Source organism: Budorcas taxicolor, chromosome 7 (assembly GCF_023091745.1).
Source record: "Budorcas taxicolor isolate Tak-1 chromosome 7, Takin1.1, whole genome shotgun sequence".
In the NCBI taxonomy this organism is placed as follows: domain Eukaryota; kingdom Metazoa; phylum Chordata; class Mammalia; order Artiodactyla; family Bovidae; genus Budorcas; species Budorcas taxicolor.
Genome location: NC_068916.1, coordinates 62,346,201 through 62,368,194, shown reverse-complemented (window position 1 = coordinate 62,368,194; position 21,994 = coordinate 62,346,201). Strand labels below are relative to the sequence as shown.

The window sequence follows — 21,994 nt, the reverse complement described above, 5'->3', positions numbered from 1 at the left end:
CAGTGACTGAGTTTCCCAGACACACAGAGAGGGGAGGGAGAGAGGAATCCCTGGGAAGGCAAGAGAGGTGGGGGATGGACAGAAATCAACAGAGACAGGGGAGAGGGGCTGAAGCAGGAGCAGGAGGAGGGCAGGATGGAGCTGGAAGGAAGGCTCTCCACCAAGCCCTCTCATCCCGCACTCTTCCTGGGGGTCTCCCGGATGCCGGGCCTTCCCCAGCAGGTTCCTCGGCTTGGGGACAAGCTGGGTGGGGCGACCTGAAACAATATTCACTCTGTCCCAGAGGAACATCTTCCTTCCTGGTTGTGGGGCTTTCCAACAACCTCCTAGGACCTCTCCCATGGCTGCCTTCAGTGAGGGAAGAAAGAGCCAGAATGACACAAAGGCAAAGACACGCCCCCAACAGAGGTCACTCCTCACATCTGCACTGGAGACCCCACCCCAACACCAGATCCCCCTTTCCCCTCAGGAGGCCACCAACCCCCCCCCCCCCCCCACTGCATTCCATTACTCTATCATTTAATTGCCTAAACAAGATCAAGAAACTTACAGAAAGCTTTTAGAACACCCACAACCCCCTACCAATAGCTCTGCCATCATTGAAAAGGGTACCGCCTACCCAGCTAGGACCTCTCAAGTCTATGGGCTCGGGTGCCCCTCTGGTCTCCCAACAATCTTGACCTTGACTTGTCTGATGCAGGCAGAGAACTGGCTCCTTTTCACCATTATGGCCTCAATTGATAGCCACAGTGCCTAGAAAATGAAAACCAGAATTACAGATGACTAAGTTCATCTTCGGGAATCTACAGAAGTGCTGGGAGGAGCCCAGGGCAGCCCTCCTCTGGCTCATCTGTGCCAGCTAGGCATGGGAAGAGCCCATTCTAGGTGCCAGGTGAGCAAGAGAATTAGAACAAAGGAGTAAAACGTCACCCCTTTGTGATTTCTCGGGAACTAGAGGCAGTGACTGTGACCCCCATTATTAACTCCTGATGAGCTGCCTTTTCACTCAACAGTATCCTGGGCTCAGCACCCTCCTCTGGTGGAAGCAGGAAGTAGGTGGGGCCTCTGCTGTCCTCTTCCTCCCTCTCCTCCCCTCCTCTCTCTCCAGGTTTCCATTTCCTCTTTATGTTCGTGCTCTCCCAAGACCAAAAGGATTCTGATCTAGGCTTTGAATGTAGGCATTGAATTTATCCCAGTAAAATGGCCCTGGGAGCCCTTTGCTCCATTCTCCCCCCAACCATCTCTCCTCCAGGTCTCCTAGCCACTGCCCGGCAGCTGGACCGAGAAAACAAGGATGAACACATCCTGGAGGTGAGTGATGCTGCTGAACCCCTTCACTACATTTGAAAACCTCCTGCAGGAGGCCAGGCTGGAGCCAAGCCAGGCCTTGGGGCCAAATGCACGTCTCCAGGCAGTAGCTGAGGAGGGTTCTGACTCAGGGAGAAGTTGCTACTTAAGCTGAGCAGGAAGCACTGATCAATTAGTAATGCCTGCAGGGAGTGCAGGAAAACGGAGCAGTACGCATGGGTTATGTCTTTGTCCAGTATACTTTCTGGCCCATCCCCATGCTCGAGAGTCACCCAAGGTCAAACACTAGGTCAGTAGCAGAGCCAGGATGAAAACCCAGACCTTTGTCCTCTAGGCCCATGCTTTTTCTGTGCATGTGTTCTCAGACACTCAACTGGGTCTCTTTGTGACCTCATGGACTTTAGCCCACCAGGCTCCTCTGTCCCTAGGATTTTCCAGGCAAGAATACCAGAGTGAGTTGCCACTCTCCAGGGGATCTTCTCCACCAAGAAGCAAACATGCATCTCCTGCACTGCAGTCGTATTCTCTACTACTCAGCCACCTAGGCAGTCGTGCTCTTTCTAGGATGTCTCTAAAATAAGCATCCCTGGTGACCATTCCAATGAGAGGCATCAGTCTTGACCCAGAGGGGCTTAAATCAGAAGTACTCTAGTCAACCCTGTCCTGTGTTATCCACAACTGATGAACAGGCATCTCCGCTAGTCTTAAAGGCATCAGCTAGGAGGGACACATATTCCTCAGCAGAACTGAAATCAGTGTTGCCTTCTACGATCCCAGGCTCTGGACATTCCCTTTGCATAAAATAGGCATCACTAGTAAGCAGCAGCTCAATGGCCTTCTGGAGAAGGCAATGGCACCCCACTCTAGTCCTCTTGCCTGGAAAATCCCATGGGCAGAGCCTGGTAGGCTGTAGTCCATGGGGTCGCTAAGAGTCGGACACGACTGAGTGACTTCACTTTCACTTTTCACTTTCATGCATTGGAGAAGGAAATGGCAACCCACTCCAGTGTTCTTGCCTGGAGAATCCCAGGGACGGGGGAGCCTGGTGGGCTGCTGTCTCTGGGGTCGCATAGAGTCGGACACGACTGAGGTGACTTAGCAGTAGCAGTAGCAATGGCCTTCTAGGCGCTGAGGCATTCTCCATAGTTCAGTAGAGGCATTTGTCCTTAAATAGCAAAATCTTTTTAAAATTGAGAAGCATTCTGAGTGGAAATGTCCTGTCTATACTGATGGATGTGATAATTTGCTGGCACATGGACCAGTGCCTGGTCCTGAAATGGTTTTCGTGCCTTTATTCTGTCTCCAGATCTCATCTCATACACTGGGCCACATGCCTGACTCCAAAGGTACTGCCCACGCCTCCATAAATGCCTCCTCGTTTGTTTTTCTCTAATCTCCCTTAGCTTAAGGAAAGCAAGAACAAAGCTCATGAGAATTATGAGCAAACAGAATGTCAAAAGTCTCGGAGAAATGGCCCATGGGCCTCCCGAGTAAAGAGCCCCAGCTTTTGTTACAGCCTCTGTGGCTTTGTCTTCTTCCAGTTCTTTCCAGTTTCTTTCTCTGTTCTTGCTGGCTTTTCTGTGGGCGAGGTTGCCAGAGAGCTGGGTTCCAAGAAGATGAGGTTACGATAATTAAAATCACGAGCATACACCAAAGAACAGACGGATTGGTATTTCCAGGCTTTTGAAAGCAGGGGCAGAGGACGAGCTGCGGTGGGTGGCAATACATTGTCATGGCCTTGCACCTGTCAACTCACGCTGGATCCTCTCCCCAGGTGACTGTGCTGGACAACGGGGAGCCCTCCCTCCGGTCCACCTCCAGGGTGGTGGTACGCATCGTGGATGTCAATGACAACCCCCCTGTCTTCTCCCACAAGCTCTTCAATGTCCGCCTTCCAGAGAGGCTGATCCCAGGGATCTCTGGGCCTGTGTACAGGCTGGTGGCTTCAGACCTGGATGAGGGTCTCAATGGCAGGGTGACCTACAGTATCGAGGAGAGTGATGAGGCAGGCTTCAGTATCGACCCGGTCACAGGCGTGGTGTCAGCAAGCAGCACCTTCACAGCTGGAGAGTATAACATTCTCACGGTGAGGGGCAGGTGGGGGTGGGGACGGGGTGCACACCTGCTCAGGGATGGATCTTCTCTGAGGATACAAGACCGGGGAGACAGCCTTCAGGCGTGATGGGGGAAGTCCTCCCCTCCGTGGCTTTCTCCCAAAAAGAAGCCAAAAGATCCAAATTCTGGGCCTTTCTCTTTGAAGGCAATAAGGTCCTTGCCTGGGAAATGCACTCTCTTCTTAAAGACTTTTGTTGAGAGGGGCAGAGGCATTGAAATCAAGATAAACCTGGGTTCCAATCTTAGCACTGACATTTTACACCTGTGTGGTCATAGACAAGTCATTACACCTGGGAGCCTTTGTTCTAGCATCTGTAAAATGGGGATGAGAACATTTTCCTTGTAGGAAGCTAACATAGTTAAGTGGCTTGGGCCTGGGCTGTCATGTTGGTAGTCTAAATCCCAGCCTCACTGCTGGCTAGGCAGACAACCCTGGCAGAAGAATTCACAACGCAGAGCCTCGGGTTCCTCCTGCAAAAAACAGCTGATGATGGTTCCTCTCTAGGCAATCATGAGGACTGAATTAGATATTGCACATATTGCTCTTAGAGCAGGGCCTAATGATAGGGAGAGCTCAATAAATTCTAGTTTATTATGTGGATTGTTGTTGGGAAGGGTAAAGAGCCCATGCATGGAAAGTCTTAGGAATGAGCACCAAAGCCTTCAGTTAATGGTGGCTTTGATTCATCTTTCACTACCCATAAGGTTCTGGAGCATAGTTCTATGTTCTGTTCACTACTGTGCTCGCTGCAGCTGACTTGGTGCCTATTTACTGTAAGCTCCTAACTGTGCCGAATGGATGATCTAGCGGATGAAAGACCAGCTCAGTCCATCACAGGGCACTCTGTCTCTGGGCCTGGCCACCTGGGTCTTCTTGTTTCTTGGCTCCAACCCTACAGACAAAGCCTCAACTTGAATTCTGGCCTCTTTTCAGGTCAAGGCAACAGACGGTGGGCAGCCACCGCTCTCGGCTAGCGTCCGGCTACACATCGAGTGGATCCCCAAGCCCCGGCCCTCCTCCATCCCACTGGCCTTTGATGAATCCCACTACAGCTTTACGGTCATGGAGACAGACCCCGTGAATCACATGGTGGGGGTCATCAGTGTTGAGGGCCGACCTGGTCTCTTCTGGTTCAGTATCTCAGGTAAGGGCCCCAGGAGGGCCAGTCCCTTCCATCCTGAGCCCTAGTCCTCAGGGCACAATCCTTCTGAGCCCTCTCAAGGTCATGTTCCCTGGCATCCTCTGTCTTGGCTGTGAGTGGTGATTGCCTCTTCCCTGTTTCTCTGGGGCAGTGGGTTATCAGGACACTGCTTCTTCCAAGCTTTCCTTCATACCATCTATGAGCTCAGGAACTCACTGGTAACCCCAGCCAGAAATGGATGGGGCCTGTTATCCCAAGTTCCTGGGAGACCTAAGACCCGGGTCCAGAGAGTGGCCAGAGAGACCCAGCGGAGAAAAGACAAGTTTTATGCTTCCTCTTCTGCCTCACTATGAACATCATTGCAGAGCTGACTTCACTGACCACGAACTCGAGGCCAGCTGTACCCTGGGGCTCTGCTTAACATTCTGGTCCCAGGTTCCATCCTCAAGATCAGAGAAAGGGTGCACTGTCGTGGTAGGAGACACTTGGGTCCAAGCTCTCACAGCCTCCTCTGAAATTTCTTTCTGTTTCTAAATCAACATTTTGTCAGAAAATATCGGGGTTGGGAGTGGTTCACAGATCCCTTTGGGAATCTGATGAATGTTTAGGCTCTCTCTTTAGAAGAATACTTGTGACCTGTGTGCATGTGCTTGCACACATGCAGACACAAATTTGTGAACAAATTTAGGGCGGGGGGTAGTTATAGATTCTCTGAAACCCAGCCAGGGACTCCAGGTCAAGAATCTCTAATCTAAGAGCTTCAGTACCACCTGAAGTCCTATCACAGAGACTCCCACCTGCTTCAGAGGTTGGATAACAAACCTATCTCAAGCTTTTTAATCTCCTAGGTTTACTTCCATTGCTAATTCACTGTTCTTTATAAGCATTTGACATTTTTTCTTTTGTACAGAATTAACACATGCACTCTATAGAACATTTGGAAAATACAAATAAGTACAGAGAAGAGAATAAAAATCACCTAATCAGTGGGAGGATAAACTCCCACTAAATAGAAGTTAAGCCACTGTTTTCATTTTGATGTTTCCCTCTAGTCATTCTTCTTTACACACCCACACACTTAGGGTTACAGGAAAATATTGTTTTATAACCTTTTAAAATATATCCTGAACATATTTCTGTGTCACTAAACAGATTTCTACTAGTAGACATTTAAACAGCTGCATGCTACTTCTATATTTTGGATTCTCATAGTTTATTAATAAATAATTCCCTCTTGCCAAACAGAGTTATTTCCATTTTTTTCCCATGTCTAGGCTTCTCTAGACCATGCAAACTACCTGTAAGCCATGACACAGAGCTCCATCACTCCTGCATGTTTTAAGTCTAGTAACAGAATACATGGTAGGGCAAATTTTGGTCTTCCTCTGGGACTCCCCAGTCCTTATAAGTTTACCTTTTCCTGAATCATCACTTGGATCTTGATAATAATTTGACGATAACCCGACAGGATCGGCTACCAGCTCCTCTAGATCTGCCAAATCCCACAGTGTTAATACTTGTGCTATCACTGCCTACATCACTGAGGCCGTGCATGCTTTCCCCCACCCCCCTCCCAGGTGGGGACAAGGACATGGACTTTGACATTGAGAAGACGACGGGCAGCATCGTCATTGCCAGGCCTCTTGATACAAGGAGGAGGTCGAGCTATAACTTGACGGTGGAGGTGACCGACGGCTCCCAAACCATTGCCACCCAGGTGAGAAGCCTCACTGGGAGCCCTGAGTTGAGAAGAGATAGGAGGTTTCCTTGGTTGGAAGTAGCTGTGCTCACCACTATGTCACCAACACACACTGGGGCCTCCTTGGTAGGGATGAGGACGCAGAAGGCTCTCTGTGCATGTGTGCACCTCAAAGAAGACTGAATCTGGAATCAGGGTTCTGCATTCCAGTCTTATCTGATCACTCTCTCTACGTCTGTGATCTTGGGAGAATTCTTGTTCCCACTGTGGATCTCTGTATAATAAGCAATTTTATCTAAATGAGCAGTTTTCAATTAAAGATAGAGCACCTAAGGGCTTTCATAGGTGTAAGGAATGATGGGAAGTGGGGCTCTGGATTTCTATTCTGGTTTCAGCCCATTTTATTTGCTTCATATACTGGAATTTCACCCCAAAAATTTCATCTGAAGAAAAGGCCCTTAAAGAAGAATTTTAATTTTGAAAACCACCATCTTAAAGTCTTGTGATTCTGAAATATGGTCATTTATTCGACAAAATTTCATCAAGGGACTGCTGTATGCCAGGCCTCGTTGTTACGGTGGAGAAGCAGACGGAGAAGGTCCCCGGCCCCCTGGAGCTTACAGCCTGTCTTCTCTCTCACCCGCCTCCCTAGGTCTACATTGCCATGATTGCCAATGTTAACCACCATCGGCCCCAGTTTTTGGAGGCTCATTATGAGGTCAGAGTTCCTCAGGACACAATGCCTGGCGTGGAGCTCCTCCGAGTCCAGGCCACAGACCAAGACAAGGGCAAGGGCCTCATCTACACCATACACGGCAGCCAAGACCCAGGAAGCGCCAGTCTCTTCCAGCTGGACCCCAGTAGTGGTGTCCTGGTAACTGTGGGGAAATTGGACCTGGGCTCGGGGCCTTCCCAGCACACACTGACAGTCATGGTGAGTTAACCAAAGACTTGGGTAAGGATGTGCTTGTATGCGGATGTGTGGGGGTGTACATGCTTGGAGGCATGCTGAGGGTTCCCTTTCCCCTACTGAGCCAGGTGTACTGATGTTTATAGTGATAATCCATGAGATGAGTTGTGACATTTCACTGCCTGCCAGAGGCATCTTCCATAACGGATGCCTGAGAGTGAGGAAAGAGATGGGATGGCTGCCAAAGAAGTTCCTGCAACTTTGGCTATTCCTGGGCTCACTCCAAATACCCCCAACAATTCCCTCCTTGCTCCATGACTGTGTGATCGCATGAACTCATATAGCATCAGACCTGGGAGGGGCCCAGAGACCATCCTACCCAGAGCAAACAGATATGAAAGGACCTAAAAGAAGGAGGGCTTCCTCCAAGGGTCATGTGCCTGCACTTTCATAACCCTGAGAGTGAGAGCCTCCTGAATTTATGCCCTTCATCCCTCATGTGTCTCACTCGAGTCCCAGTCCTGGTCCTACCTATTTCTCTTATCTTACACCTGAGGCTCACAGAGGAAGAGACTTGCTCACCATCATACAGTTTTTTAGATGGAACCAGAATCACAGTCCGGCCTTTCCAACTCAAGGCTCAAGGTTCTTACATGCTACTTTATCATCCTCTGGACACTTAAATATATATTAAAGGCTCTGAGAAGCCCTGCAGCAAAGAAAACATCAACTTGGCTTAGTTCAGTGCTCCCTAAATTTACCTGACTATAGAATTTTTCCTGAATAATACACTAACATCTTGAAGAACTAATATTCTCCAAGAACAAATTTGGAAAATACTGCTCCTCTGCTTATTTCTGCCTTTCTCCTAAAGTGGAATTATCCATGAAAATAGCTCAGTCTAATAATCATGAATTGATACATTTATTTAAAAAGAGAAAAGAATGTCACAGAGCAAAGCTTAAAGGAATACAGAGAGTTATGACTGGGTGTATTTTTCACTGGCATTCTATTTCATTGACCTTTATCTAATGCTGCCTCCCCCATTCTGCTTGCTGCTCATCCCATCACACCCTTGGGCCCATAGGTTCGCGACCAGGAGATGCCCATCAAGAGGAACTTTGTGTGGGTGTCCATTCACGTGGAGGACAGAAACCTCCACCGTCCCCGCTTCACCCAGCTCCACTATGAGACACGTGTTTCTGACACCACAGTCCCCGGAGCAGAGCTGCTCCAGGTCCGAGCCATGGATGGTGACCGGGGAGCCAATGCTGAGGTCCGCTACTCCTTCCTCAAAGGTGAGAGGTCTGACCCTGAGTGCAGGATATGAGGAGAGGGGCTTTGGAAATAAGGAAAAGCACCAGGAGCATGGATTTGCAAGTTATTCAAGTGTCAATTACTTGCTAAACTTTGGCAAATTATCATTCTAGAGCATTCCCTGGAACTATAATGACCTAAATTAATGTGCTTTCAAAGATGGTGAGAATGGTAACAAAGGATTACTCAAGTTAAGGGAGAATTTACATTGAGGATATATATCTCCACCAATGACCATACGTGTACAGGATGCTTATGAAGTCCTCGCAATATGTATATATATACTGGCCACACCATGTGGCATGCAGGATCTTAGTTCCCCAGCCAAGTTCCCCAGCCACTAAACTGTGAGCACAGAGTCTTAACCACTGGACTGTCAGGGAAGTCCCCCAAGCAACATTTTAAAAGATAGTATCTTTGTGCATGTACAATAAAAGGGACCTATAAATACTTGATAAAATACATGGCATAGTTTCAGGAGTATTTTCTTCTAAGGCCACATCATGATTTCATACCTATTATTTTTTTAATCTGAAAAATGGGAATATTATCTGTGCCAGAAACTCTTTGTGAAGACTCACAGAGAAAATGTATGTTAACACTTTGTAAATTGTAAAATATTATACAAGTGCCAGGGGTTATTACTAAGTGTTAATTATAAGTAGTAGTTAATATGACAAAAATGATAATATCCAGTACCCAACTAATTATTAATCATAATTTGTAATGTTTGGTCATTCATAATTGATACTTAATAATTATTGTATCTTTAATATGAATTAGTATCTATAGAGCAAGATGCTATGGATGATCAAAGGTGAGCATGACTTGCTCTTTGCCTTCATGGAGCATAATGATGTTCATTTACTGCTTGTCAGTGTCTTATATACTTTCAAGAACTCAGAATGTTTCACATTTTCCTTTTTTGTAGAGACAGTTGTTATACCTTGTCATACAGCAGAAGTCTGTCATCCCTGAAGAATAATAAGGCAAATAATAACCCATTAATGGCTTATTTTTGTGACTTATGAAGTATAATCATCTCTTTTTTCTCACTGACAGTCCCACTGATGTTGTACTAATTTTTTTTAATAAATCTAATACATTTTTAAAATCTATGCCTCACACATATGGGATCTTACCCAGGGATCAAACCCAGGTGCCCTACAGAGGAAGCTTGGAGTCTAAACCACTGGAGCACCAAGGTATTCCCCCTGCTACTAATTTTATTTTACACATTGAGTTAGTTTTAAAATAATCTTCTGTTTGAAGAAGTAACACATGGTTATTCTTTAAAACCTGAAAAAAACAAGAATCTATGAAGAAGAAAATAACACTCAGAGGACTTCCCTAGTGGTCCAGTGGTTAAGACTCTGCACTGACTTCCATTGCAAGGGGCACAGGTTCAAATTTAAGATCCTGCATGGAGAAGGCAATGGCACCCCACTCCAGTACTCTTGCCTGGAAAATCCCATGGACGGAGGAACCTGGCAGGCTGCAGTCTATGGGGTCGCTAAGAGTCAGACATGACTGAGCGACTTCACTTTCTCTTTTCACCTTCATGCATTGGAGAAGGAAATGGCAACCCACTCCAGTGTTCTTGCCTGGAGAATCCCAGGGACGGGGGAGCCTGGTGGGAGGCCATCTATGGGGTCGCACAGAGTCAGACACGACTGAAGCGACTTAGCAGCAGCAGCAGCAGCAGCAGCATGCAGGAGTATGGTCAAAAAAATAATAAAAATAACACTCAGCCATGGCTTTCATAACCCAGAGAAAATAATTTCATGTATTTCTCTCTTATCTTTTTCTGTGCATCTTTCTGTAGTTCTAAGATCAAAATGAATCTACAATTTTATTCCCTATTTTTTTTTTCTCTCAGCAGTAAAATAAGAAATTATGATTATGCTTACTTGGCTACTTTTAAGGGAACTACTTTTAAATTTCTGGTTACTCATTAAAACCACATTCTTTGATCAACCTCGGGATTTGTATAACAAAGGCAAGTTGGGAAATCACTTCAATAGACAGCTGCAGAGTGACTTCGCTTAGTGGGAGAATCAGATGGAAGGTTTTGTGGTGAAGCCTGGCTATTTACTTTGCCATTGAAATAATAAATGAAATAAGCATAATAATAAGTAGTACTCCCCTGAGTGAAGGACTTGTACTCCTGGGTGGTGAGCAGAATTGTTCAGGTGTTAGTCATGGTATTAAATAGGTAATGGTCTCATCACAGGGAAGAAAAATGTATTTGAAAAACTATATCAGGTGATGGATGTTAACTAAACATTGTGGTAGGCATTTTGCAATATATACTCAAACATAGATCAAATTATGTTATACACCTTTAATGCCATATCATATGTCAATTATATCTTAATAAAACTGAAAAGAAGCACCAGTTATACAAGCTGAATAAGTTCTGGTGATCTCTGTACAGCATTGTGCTTATAGTTAACAGCACTGCACTCTAACCTCTAAAAATTCAAGAATGTAGACCTCATGTTATCTGTTTATTACCATAGTATAAAAAAACGTAAGAGAAAAAAAAAAAAAGAATAGTTGCAGCCCAAGTAAGTTCAGACTCTAAAACTGTGATAACTTTGAGAACTTTTTTTTAGGAAAACATGATTAGTTTTCAACATTACCTTTTGTGAACTATGTAATGTTGCATAATCACAACTTCCCTCAACTTTATTTTGAAATGGTATTATGTATTTATCCAAATAAATATCAAATTTTAAAAGGACAATAAAAATAATAATCAGACATGGAGAAAGGAGTCTATTTTTTATTCTCATTTGGGCTTCCTGATTAGTCAAGGAAGATTCCTTTTGGTACTAGGATCTCTTTAATTTTCTAATACTTGCTGCAGAAAGACTATAGGTCTTGGGCCAGACCCTCTTAGCAAGCAATAGATTTTATCCAGAATTTTAAGAAAATATTTTCCATTGACTGGTTTTTATGGTAACCTCTGTTTTACAATAAGCAATACTGTGCTGCTTTTTAAAGAACCAATATATAAAGTTGCCTATTAAAAATACTTTAAATTTAAAAAAGAAATCAATTTAAAGGAAAGTATCCATTAAATAATGGTATAAATTGTATACTATACTGTTGTATAGGTAGTGGCTGAATATTTTAAAAAAAAAAAAAAACCTGCAAAGGTGGTTTGAGAATGCCTAACCTTTAGGAAATCCAGGTGTGGTGGAAAGGGCATTTGGCCAAGAGCCTCAAGTGCTACCCAGTCCCTCCCCACTCAACCCCTGCCACTCACTCCCAACCCTGACAAAGTAGACTATACGGGAACAGACAAGGCAGTTTTCCCAGTCTGTGTCAGTTTAGACAGTTTATGATTCCCTATTGACAATTTTCAACTATTGAGTGTGTAACCAAAGCTATTCAAAGTTATATAAAGAATGGTTTAAAATTCTATATAATGTAACTGAAGCTTGTCCTATAAAAGTCACCACTGAAATACAGAGAGGAGTATGCTTTTCCTACAAAGTTTAAATCTCCTTTCTTTCCTCCAAAACCCTACTATGGCATTGGTTTGTAGCTTTAAGTTATGACCCCAAAACCTTCCATTTATAGAGCACCTACTAGGTGCACCAATTAAGAGAGTTCATAAAGACAGACCTACCCTACATCTTGCAGCATAACTAAATCCATGGTGGCACAGGACGTGGGTTTTGCCCTGCCCAGCCTTTGCGTGATTGTCTTATACTGATCTAGAAAGCCTAGTTGGTACCTCTTGAGGATGTGGTAAACTTCAATTTCTCTTGTCTTTTGTTTTAGGGAACAGCGAAGGTTTCTTCAACATCAACGCCCTGCTAGGCATCATCACTCTAGCGCAGAAACTTGATCAGGCAAATCATGCCCGGTATACTCTAACAGTGAAGGCAGAAGATCAAGGCTCCCCACAAGGGCATGACCTGGCTACAGTGATCATTCACGTCCACCCCTCAGACAGCAGTGCCCCCGTCTTTTCAAACTCTGAGTACTTTGTAGAGATCCCTGAATCAATCCCTGTGGGTTCCCCAATCCTCCTCATCTCAGCTACAAGCTTCTCAGAAGTTACCTATGAGTTAAGAGAGGGAAACAAGAATGGCGTATTCTCCATGAACTCATATTCTGGACTCATTTCTACTCAGAAGAAACTGGATCATGAGAAAATTTCATCTTACCAGCTGAAAATCCGAGGCAGCAATATGGCGGGTGCATTTACTGATATCATGGTTCTTGTTTACATCATTGACGAAAATGACAATGCTCCTGTGTTCTCAAAATTGACTTTTGTGGGCCAAATTAGTGAAGCAGCTCCACTGAATAGCATGATCATGGATGAAAACAACAACCCCCTCGTGATCCGAGCCTCTGACAGTGACAAAGAAGCAAATTCCTTGTTGGTCTATAAAATTTTGGAACCAGAGACTCTGAAGTTTTTAAAAATTGATCCCAGCATGGGAACTCTAACCACCGTATTAGAGATGGATTATGAAAGCATGCCCTCTTTCCGATTCAACATCTATGTCCATGACCAAGGAAGCCCCATCTTATTTGCACCCAGGGCTGCCCAGGTCATAATCAACGTCAGGAATGTTAATGACTGTCCTCCCAGGTTCTTGGACCAGATATATGAAGTAGCAATAACGAAGCCAGTCCACCGGGGTATGGCGCTCCTTACGGTGCAGGCCAGTGACGATGACTCAGAAGTCAGTTATAGCATCAAAACTGGCAATGCTGACGAAGCTATTGCCATGCATCCCATTACTGGTCGCATATCTGTGTTGGATCCTACTCTCCTGGGACTCTCTCGGGAGCTTATTGTCAGAGCTTCTGATGGCCTGTATCAAGATACTGCACTAGTAAAGATTTCTTGGACACAAGCTCCTAACACAACCTTACAGTTTGACCGGGATGTCTACAGGGCAACAGTGAAGGAGAATTTACTGGAGAGAAAGGCATTGGTGATTCTTGGTGCCCAAGGCAATCATTTGAACGACACCTTGTCCTACTTCCTTTTGAATGGCACAGATATGTTTCACATGATCCAATCAGCAGGTGTGTTGCAGACGAGAGGTGTGGGGTTTGACAGAGAACAGCAGGACACTCATGAGGTGGCAGTGGAACTGAGGGACAATCGGACACCTCAGAGGGTGGCTCAGGCTCTGGTCCGAGTCTCTGTTGAGGATGTCAATGACAATAGCCCCGAATTTAAACATCTGCCCTACCACACAATCATCCAAGACGGCACAGAACCAGGAGATGTCCTCTTTCAGGTGTCTGCCACTGACCAGGACTTGGGGGTGAATGGTGCTGTCACCTATGCATTTGCAGAAGATTACACATATTTTCGAATTGACCCCTATCTTGGGGACATATCATTAAGGAAACCCTTTGATTATCAGGCTCTGAATAAGTATCGCCTCAAAGTCATTGCTCAAGATGGAGGAACTCCATCCCTCCAGGCTGAGGAAGAGGTACTTGTCATTGTGAGAAATAAATCCAACCCACTGTTTCAGACGCCTTACTACAAAGTCAGAGTGCCTGAAAATATCACACTCTATACCCCTATTCTCCACACCCAGGCCCGGAGTCCAGAGGGACTCCGGCTCATCTACAACATTGTAGAGGAAGAGCCCTTGATGCTGTTCACCACTGACTTTAAGACTGGTGTCCTAACCGTGACGGGCCCTTTGGACTATGAGTCTAAGACCAAACACGTGTTCACAGTCAGAGCCACAGACACCGCTCTGGGGTCATTTTCTGAGGCCACCGTGGAAGTCCTGGTGGAGGATGTGAATGATAATCCTCCCACCTTCTCTCAGTTGGTCTACACCACTTCAATCTCAGAAGGTTTGCCTGCTCAGACTCCCGTGATCCAACTATTGGCTTCTGACCGGGATTCAGGGCAGAACCGTGATGTCTCTTACCAGATTGTAGAGGATGGCTCAGATGTTTCCAAATTCTTCCAGATCAATGGGAGCACAGGGGAAATGTCCACAGTTCAAGAGCTGGACTACGAAGCCCAACAACATTTTCATGTGAAAGTCAGGGCCATGGATAGAGGAGATCCCCCACTCACTGGTGAAACCCTTGTGGTTGTCAATGTGTCTGACATCAATGACAACCCCCCAGAGTTCAGGCAACCTCAGTACGAAGCCAATGTCAGTGAGCTGGCAACCTGCGGACACCTGGTTCTCAAAGTGCAAGCTCTTGACCCTGACAGCAGGGACACCTCCCGCCTGGAGTACCTGATTCTTTCCGGCAATCAGGACAGGCACTTCTCCATTAACAGCTCATCGGGAATAATTTCTATGTACAACCTTTGCAAAAAGCATTTGGACTCCTCTTACAATTTGAGGGTAGGTGCTTCTGATGGGGTCTTCCGAGCAACTGTACCGGTGTATATCAACACTACAAATGCCAACAAGTACAGCCCAGAGTTCCAGCAGCATATTTATGAGGCAGAATTGGCTGAGAATGCAAAAGTGGGGACCAAGGTGATTGAGTTGTTAGCCATAGACAAAGACAGTGGTCCCTATGGCACCGTAGATTACACCATCATCAATAAACTAGCAGGTGAGAAGTTCTCCATAAACCCGAGTGGCCAGATCACCACACTGCAGAAACTAGACCGGGAAAATTCCACAGAAAGGGTCATTGCCATTAAGGTCATGGCTCAGGACGGAGGAGGACGCGTGGCCTTCTGCACTGTGAAGATCATCCTCACGGATGAAAATGATAACCCTCCACAGTTCAAAGCATCTGAGTACACTGTATCCATTCAGTCCAATGTCAGTAAGGACTCCCCAGTCATCCAGGTGCTGGCCTATGATGCAGACGAAGGCCGGAATGCAGACGTCACCTACTCAGTGGACTCAGTGGAGGACTTGGAAGAAGAGGTCATTGAAGTCAACCCAATTACTGGTGTTGTCAAGGTGAAAGAGAGCCTGGTGGGATTGGAAAATCGGGCCTTTGACTTAAAAATTAAAGCTCAGGATGGGGGCCCTCCTCACTGGAACTCTCTCATGCTGTTACGACTTCAGGTGGTTCCTAATGAAGTATCTTTGCCCCAATTTTCTGAACCTCTATATACCTTTTCTGCATCAGAAGACCTTCCAGAGGGGTCTGAAATTGGCTCTGTTAAAGCAGTGGCAGCTCAGGATCCAGTCATCTATAGTCTGGTGCAGGGCACCACACCAGAGAGCAACAAGGATGGCATCTTCTCCTTGGACCAAAACACAGGGGTTCTAAAGGTGAGGAAGGCCATGGATTATGAGTCCACCAAATGGTACCAGATTGACTTGATGGCTCATTGCCCCCATAATGACACTTACTTGGGTTCCCTGGTCTCTGTCAACATCCAAGTGAAGGATGTCAATGACAATAGGCCTATATTCGAGGCTGATCCATATAAGGCTGTTCTCACTGAGAATATGCCAGTGGGGACCTCAGTCATTCAAGTGACTGCCAATGATCAGGACACTGGGGATGATGGCCAGGTGAGCTACAGGTTGCCAGTGGACCCTGGTAGCAATATCCATGAACTCTTTGCCATTGACAGTGAAACTGGCTGGATCACCACACTCCAGGAACTTGACTGTGAGACCAACCAGATCTACCACTTTTATGTAGTGGCCTATGACCATGGCCAGACCATCCAGCTATCTTCTCAGGTCCTGGTTGAAGTCTCCATTACAGATGAAAATGACAATGCCCCCCGATTTGCTTCAGAAGACTATAGAGGATCTGTGGTTGAGAACAGTGAGCCTGGTGAACCTGTGGCCACTCTTAAAACCTTGGATGCTGATATCTCTGAGCAGAACAGACAGGTCACCTGCTATATCACAGGTAAGGATACCTATCTTAGAGTGGGATGCACTGAAAAAAAATTCCAGTAAGACGTTTCTTAAGACATGGGTTTAAGTCCTTGCTCTGCCACTTAACAGTGTGATCTTGAGCAAATCACTTAACTTTCCAGGACCTCAACTGCTCCAGTTATAGACTTGGCATGGCTGTTTTAATTCATCTCAAGGGATGCTGACCGGATCTAACTTGAAAAAGCTCCTATAAATTAGAAAGTACTTTGTAACGAGGATCTCTTATTACCTTAGCTGGAGTAGATAGAATAGAAGGGAGATACTGTAACTGTTCTCAGTTAGCTTCTGGAAGATGGAGAGGGGATCAACAGTTGTGTGGTCTATAGAAATTCTGTGAGGTGATTATCCTTGCAGAGTAGTACTCTGCCAAGGGCAAGTTGTGGATAGTAGAAAATGCTTCCTAGTCAGTCATAGGACCTGAGTGTTAAGTGGGTTGGATATGATTCCAACCCAATCCTCTTCTTTCACACACACATGGGAGAACCAAAGCCCAGACAGGAGGATAAACTCAATCAAGGTCACACTCCAAGCTTGCATCAGGACTGGGATTAAAACCAGACCCTACAAACTGCTTTCCCCAGTAGATAACCACTGCAAACCTAAATGACTCCAATCTCTGTCCAGGGGTGAAACCAGCCATCTGGTGGCCAGAGAGTTTCTTTACTTCTCAGTGTCCCTTTCCCTGTGTCCCAGCTGCCCTGTCATCCCATTCCCATAGTCATAGTTTGTTCTGCTCTCACAGCTGTCTGGCGGAGAGTTAACAAGCATGGCATTCCAACCAAGAATTATAGACTCCTGGAGACAAAGCCTGGATAAAAGTTGTTTGAAACATGGAGTCTTAGTGAAATAGAATCTTATCATCTTATAATATCAGACTTTTAAAAACACAAAAATCTTAAACTCTCTGAATAATAACATAATAAATGTCACTGTATCATCAACTCTGGGAATAGCTGAATCTTGGAGCTCCAGAATCTTAGAATCTCGAAAATCCATCTCCCCTCTCAATGATGGATGTCAAGAAAAGATGACTCAGAAGCAAACCTAATGAGCCATCTGAACCTCCGGTTAGCCTGTGTACTCAGTTGTAAAATAAAACCTCAGAGAGTTGAATGTTATTGATCACCTTCCAGCCCTCCACTATTGAACAGATACTGGATACTAGAAGGTTCTTGTCTAGAATTGCTATCTGCTTCCCTTTAACTTCTCCGAATGTCTTCCAATGCACACAAAAGAAGAAATGTGCCCCTTAGCCACATACTTTGGAGCAGTGTTTCTTGCAGTGATAATTCCGTTTAACAGGAGACCTCTGAAGTTGAAAGAGGTTTCATAACACCAAATAACTGACTCATTGAAGAAATGTAGGTCCCTAGTTAAAGGAGGAAATTTTTGCCTTTCCCTGCAATCCTAAAAAAAAAGTGTCAGGTGGGCAGTCACCTATAGTACAAAGCCTGGTTTGTTCCTATGGCTTGGCTTCAGGAAACTCTGTCCCATATTTCTAGAGGGAGACCCCCTGGGCCAGTTTGGCATCAGCCAAGTTGGAGATGAGTGGAGAATTTTCTCGAGGAAGACCCTGGACCGTGAGCACACAGCCAAGTACTTGCTCCGAATCACAGCTTCTGATGGCAAGTTCCAGGCTTCAGTCCCCGTGGAGATCTTTGTCCTGGACATCAATGATAACAGCCCACAGTGCTCACAGGTGAGAGCCAGCTGAGGGTAGGGGAGGAGTGAAGATAAGGAAGCTGGAGCAAAGGGTAAGAGGAAGGAGAAGGACTCAGAGTACCATCTCTGAGGCGAGCCATCACTGACCAAACCTGCCCTTGCTTCTCCCCGGCCGGCCTCAGACTAGTGCCTGGGGCAGGGACCGTTTCAGGTAATTCCTTGCCCTTCCCAAAAGGATGTCACCAAGCTCTTTAGGATTCATGGTCCATAGCTCTCCCCACTCCCTTCCCCACACTCTCTAAAAAGATCCTTTTTTCCTGCAAAACATATCCAGAAGTAACTTCATTCTCCAAGCAGTCTGCTATGCTCAATGGAAAAGTCACTCTATCACTCAACTTGTTAGCATGGCTCATTGTTATCAAATATATCCAAAGAGACTTTCCCCCAGAGACACCCTGCACCACTCACCATGTCTTTATGTGCATATCCCTACATCTGCATGCATTATACAGACCATCAGAAACCCTCCTCCAGGATACATGTATACACAAACATACAGACAGGGCAGCTACATTTTTGATAAGGGAGACTTTCCTAAGGACCTAATATAATTAAACACTAAATTTCCCAAGGAAAATATTGAGTGGTGTGTGTGTGTGTGTGTGCACACACACATACATCAGGAGAGAAATTGCATTCTTAGAGGACATAAATCAACAACCATTGTCATGTAGCTTTGCTTTTAAACATATTTTTTAAAACACAATAAATAATTTTTAATTTGGGGGGGTTGCATTACTTCAAGGTTTCCAAATAAACTATTAATATTAAATTTTTATGACATCAAGTTAGCATAATTCAAGTGTATAAAAAATCCAGTTCTTCAGTATATATACATATAAGTGCACACTTATATGCAGGTACTCACACACATACATGTAGTTGAAAGATTATAACTCTATAAATATGCAAATACATATATACATACACACAAAGATACACATAAGCATGCAGGCATGCATGAAGTTGCTCAGTCGTGTCCAGCTCTTTGCAACCCCATGGACTGTAGCCTACCAGGCTCCTCCGTCCATGGAATTTTCTAGGCAAGAGAATTGGAGTGGGTTGCCATTTCCTTCTCCAGGGGATCTTCCTGACCCAGGTATTGAACCTGGGTCTACCTGCATTATAGGCAGACGCTTTACCATCTGAGCCACCAAATAACATTTATCCATAACATACCCATTCATACAGGTAAATGTACATCTCTAACCCACTCCAGTGTTCTTGCCTGGAGAGTCCCTGGGACAGGGGAGCCTGGTGGGCTGCTGTCTATGGGGTCACACAGAGTCGGACACGACTGAAGTGACTCAGCAGCAGCAGCAACTCACACAAACATATAAGCATGTGCATATGTGTATACTTCAGTTCTTCATACTTTATTTGTATACATATATATGGACACATACCTTGGAATACACACAAATCATATATCCTATCACCTTTCCTTGCTCTGTTTTCTATGCTCCAATCTCATAGAAGCATAGTAGAAGAAGAGAACCTGGATTATCAAGTGGAATGCATGGAAAATGTCTCTCTGCAGGATCCAAGATGAACACCTTTTGGATGGTCTCAGAAGGGCAACCTTTTGGGGAGAACAGTGGCCATATCTTCTTTCTCTTTTGCCTCAGCATCCTTCTAACCAGCCTGTATCCTCCTCATGCTGAGGGAGTCTGGGGGCAAGCTCACCTTAGCCTTCTCAGAGGTGATCAAGAGCACAACCAGAGCCAGGGGAAAGAGTCTGGGGTGGGGGTGGGGGGTGGCATCTCCACACAGCGTGCCAAGCACAAAACCTCCACCCAGAGCATATATGGGGGTCCGTGCTAATCCACAGTCGGCAATGGGGGAACAGGTTTGCTTGGAAACTGTGTCCAGCACCAGCAGCTGGAAAAACACTGGGTTCTCAGGGAGCTCCAGCCTCTCCCCTGGGCCACACTCTTTGAAATGTGGCCCTTATGGAGTAAGAAGTTGTGGCAGGTCCTGGTGGCTCAGATGGTCAAGAACATGTCTGCAATGCGGGAGACCTGGGTTCAATTCCTGGGTTGCGAAGATCCACTAGAGAAGATCCCCTGGAGATCCTCCAGTATTCTTGCCTGGAGAATCCCATGGACAGAGGAGCCTGGTGGGCTACAGTCCATGGGGTCGCAAAGAGTCAGACACGACTGAGCGACTTTTCACTTTCACTTCTAGCCCTGAGTGTGAGCTTTCAGATGGTGGAAATTCTCTCTCATTCTCTGCTTTTCTGACTAGGTCTCCCATCATCTTTCTCCTTGTTTTTCATCTCCATGTTCCCTGCATGTTCTATCTTACTCTATTCTCCTCCCTCCCTCTCTCTGCTTCTCTCCCCTCCCCTACTTCCATCTCTGCTCTCTCATCTCTCTCTCTCTCTGCTTCTATCTTGTCCTGTAACTGTCTCTCTCTGGATCTTAGCATATCTCCCACAATCTCCCTCTTCTTTGTCTTTCGATTTCAGCTTCTCTACACTGGCGAAGTCAGTGAAGACGTACCTCCAGGACACTTCATTTTGAAAGTTTCTGCAACAGACTTGGACTCCGACACCAATGCTCAGATCACATATTCTCTGCATGGCCCTGGGGCGGATGAATTTAAGCTGGATCCTCACACAGGTAGGTTTCCTGAGCTGCAGGATCAAGCCAAGAACTGATACACTGAATAACCAGTGCCCAGTACCCAGGCTCCTTAGAGAAGAAACAAGAATTCACTTATCCATCCATCCACTCAGCAAACATATATTGGCACTATGTGCCAAGCATTCACTAGATGCTAGGGACAAAAATTGATAAGACAAAGTCGAGTTCTTCACAGTCTAGTGGGAAAGGTATTGAGTCAGTGGTTTGATATGTGCTGAGGTAAGAAAAATTCAGGATGTTAGGTGAGTTTTTGACAGTAGAACTTAAGTTTGAAAGTGGGGATAAGTAAAATTTCTTTGAGGAAATAGCCAGGGGGTAAGGGAGTGGTAAGGTTGAACATTCAAGGCAGAAAGAGATTTCATACGAGGACTTTGTTTTGGGAAAGAACATGCACAGGTAAGGACCTAGAAGGCAGAAACTGGTGCACAGAAGGGGAGGAGAGAAAGAGGGCAAAGGATGAGGCCCCTTGGGGCACAGGAGCCAAGTCCTTACCTACAGAGCCATTAAAGGGTTCAAGTGGATAAAAAGTCATGATCAAAGGCATGATCTCAAGGTTGTATGCTGCAGATTGAGATAAAACCCCAGGGCGCTATTGTAAGGATCCCAATAAAGTATATAGAAATCTAAGTCCAAGTCTGGCACATAATAATAATTCAGTAGATACGGTTTCCATTGTCATTATCAGTTAGGGGACAAAGCAGAGAGTGGGAAGCAGAGTCCAGCAGAGTAGACCGGAATACTTGGGAAAGGTTTGGCTGTGAGCGTCTGGTGGAGAAGGCAGGGTAGAGCCTGGTTCCTTCAGAGAAGGGGAAGTCCTTGTCCTGCTGCTGTAATGGAGGGTGTGGGGACATGCAACGTAGAGGGCTCTTGAGCCCTCTCTGTGACTTGCACAGAAAGCCAGCTGCTGACACTTGGAACCAGTAGTTCAAAGGATACTATGGAGGTTGCTGAGCAGGGAGGTGGCAGATGAGAGTGAGTATCTCAAGAAGCTGCACTGTCCTTTCTGACCCTAGCATAGGCATGCTGAGTCAGCCAAGGAGGTGACCTAACCTCTCTCTACTGTTCTTTGTCCAGATGAAGGATGATTAGCAGGGTCTTTAAAAAAATTCAATGGTTTATCTGAGTAAGGAAATAATACATGCTCATTATTCAAAATGGGGTTCCCTTGTGGCTCAGTTGGTAAAGAATCTGCCTGGGAGACCTGGGTTCAATCCCTAGGTTGGGAAGATCCCTTGAAGAAGGGAAAGGCT

At 45.6% G+C, this 21,994-nt stretch overlaps 1 protein-coding gene across 1 annotated transcript in view; it reads left to right on the top strand.

Annotated features, from left to right (window-relative positions):
• FAT2 (FAT atypical cadherin 2) overlaps window positions 1-21,994 on the top strand; it is a 61,060-nt gene that overhangs the window by 7,777 nt on the left and 31,289 nt on the right. Inside the window, exons 3-11 of the mRNA XM_052642857.1 lie at window positions 1,253-1,311; window positions 3,083-3,394; window positions 4,358-4,568; window positions 6,143-6,282; window positions 6,917-7,198; window positions 8,262-8,472; window positions 12,287-16,345; window positions 17,877-18,073; window positions 20,567-20,720. Of these exons, the coding sequence (XP_052498817.1) occupies window positions 1,253-1,311; window positions 3,083-3,394; window positions 4,358-4,568; window positions 6,143-6,282; window positions 6,917-7,198; window positions 8,262-8,472; window positions 12,287-16,345; window positions 17,877-18,073; window positions 20,567-20,720 (5,625 nt within the window). The remainder of the gene's footprint in view (window positions 1-1,252; window positions 1,312-3,082; window positions 3,395-4,357; window positions 4,569-6,142; window positions 6,283-6,916; window positions 7,199-8,261; window positions 8,473-12,286; window positions 16,346-17,876; window positions 18,074-20,566; window positions 20,721-21,994) is intronic.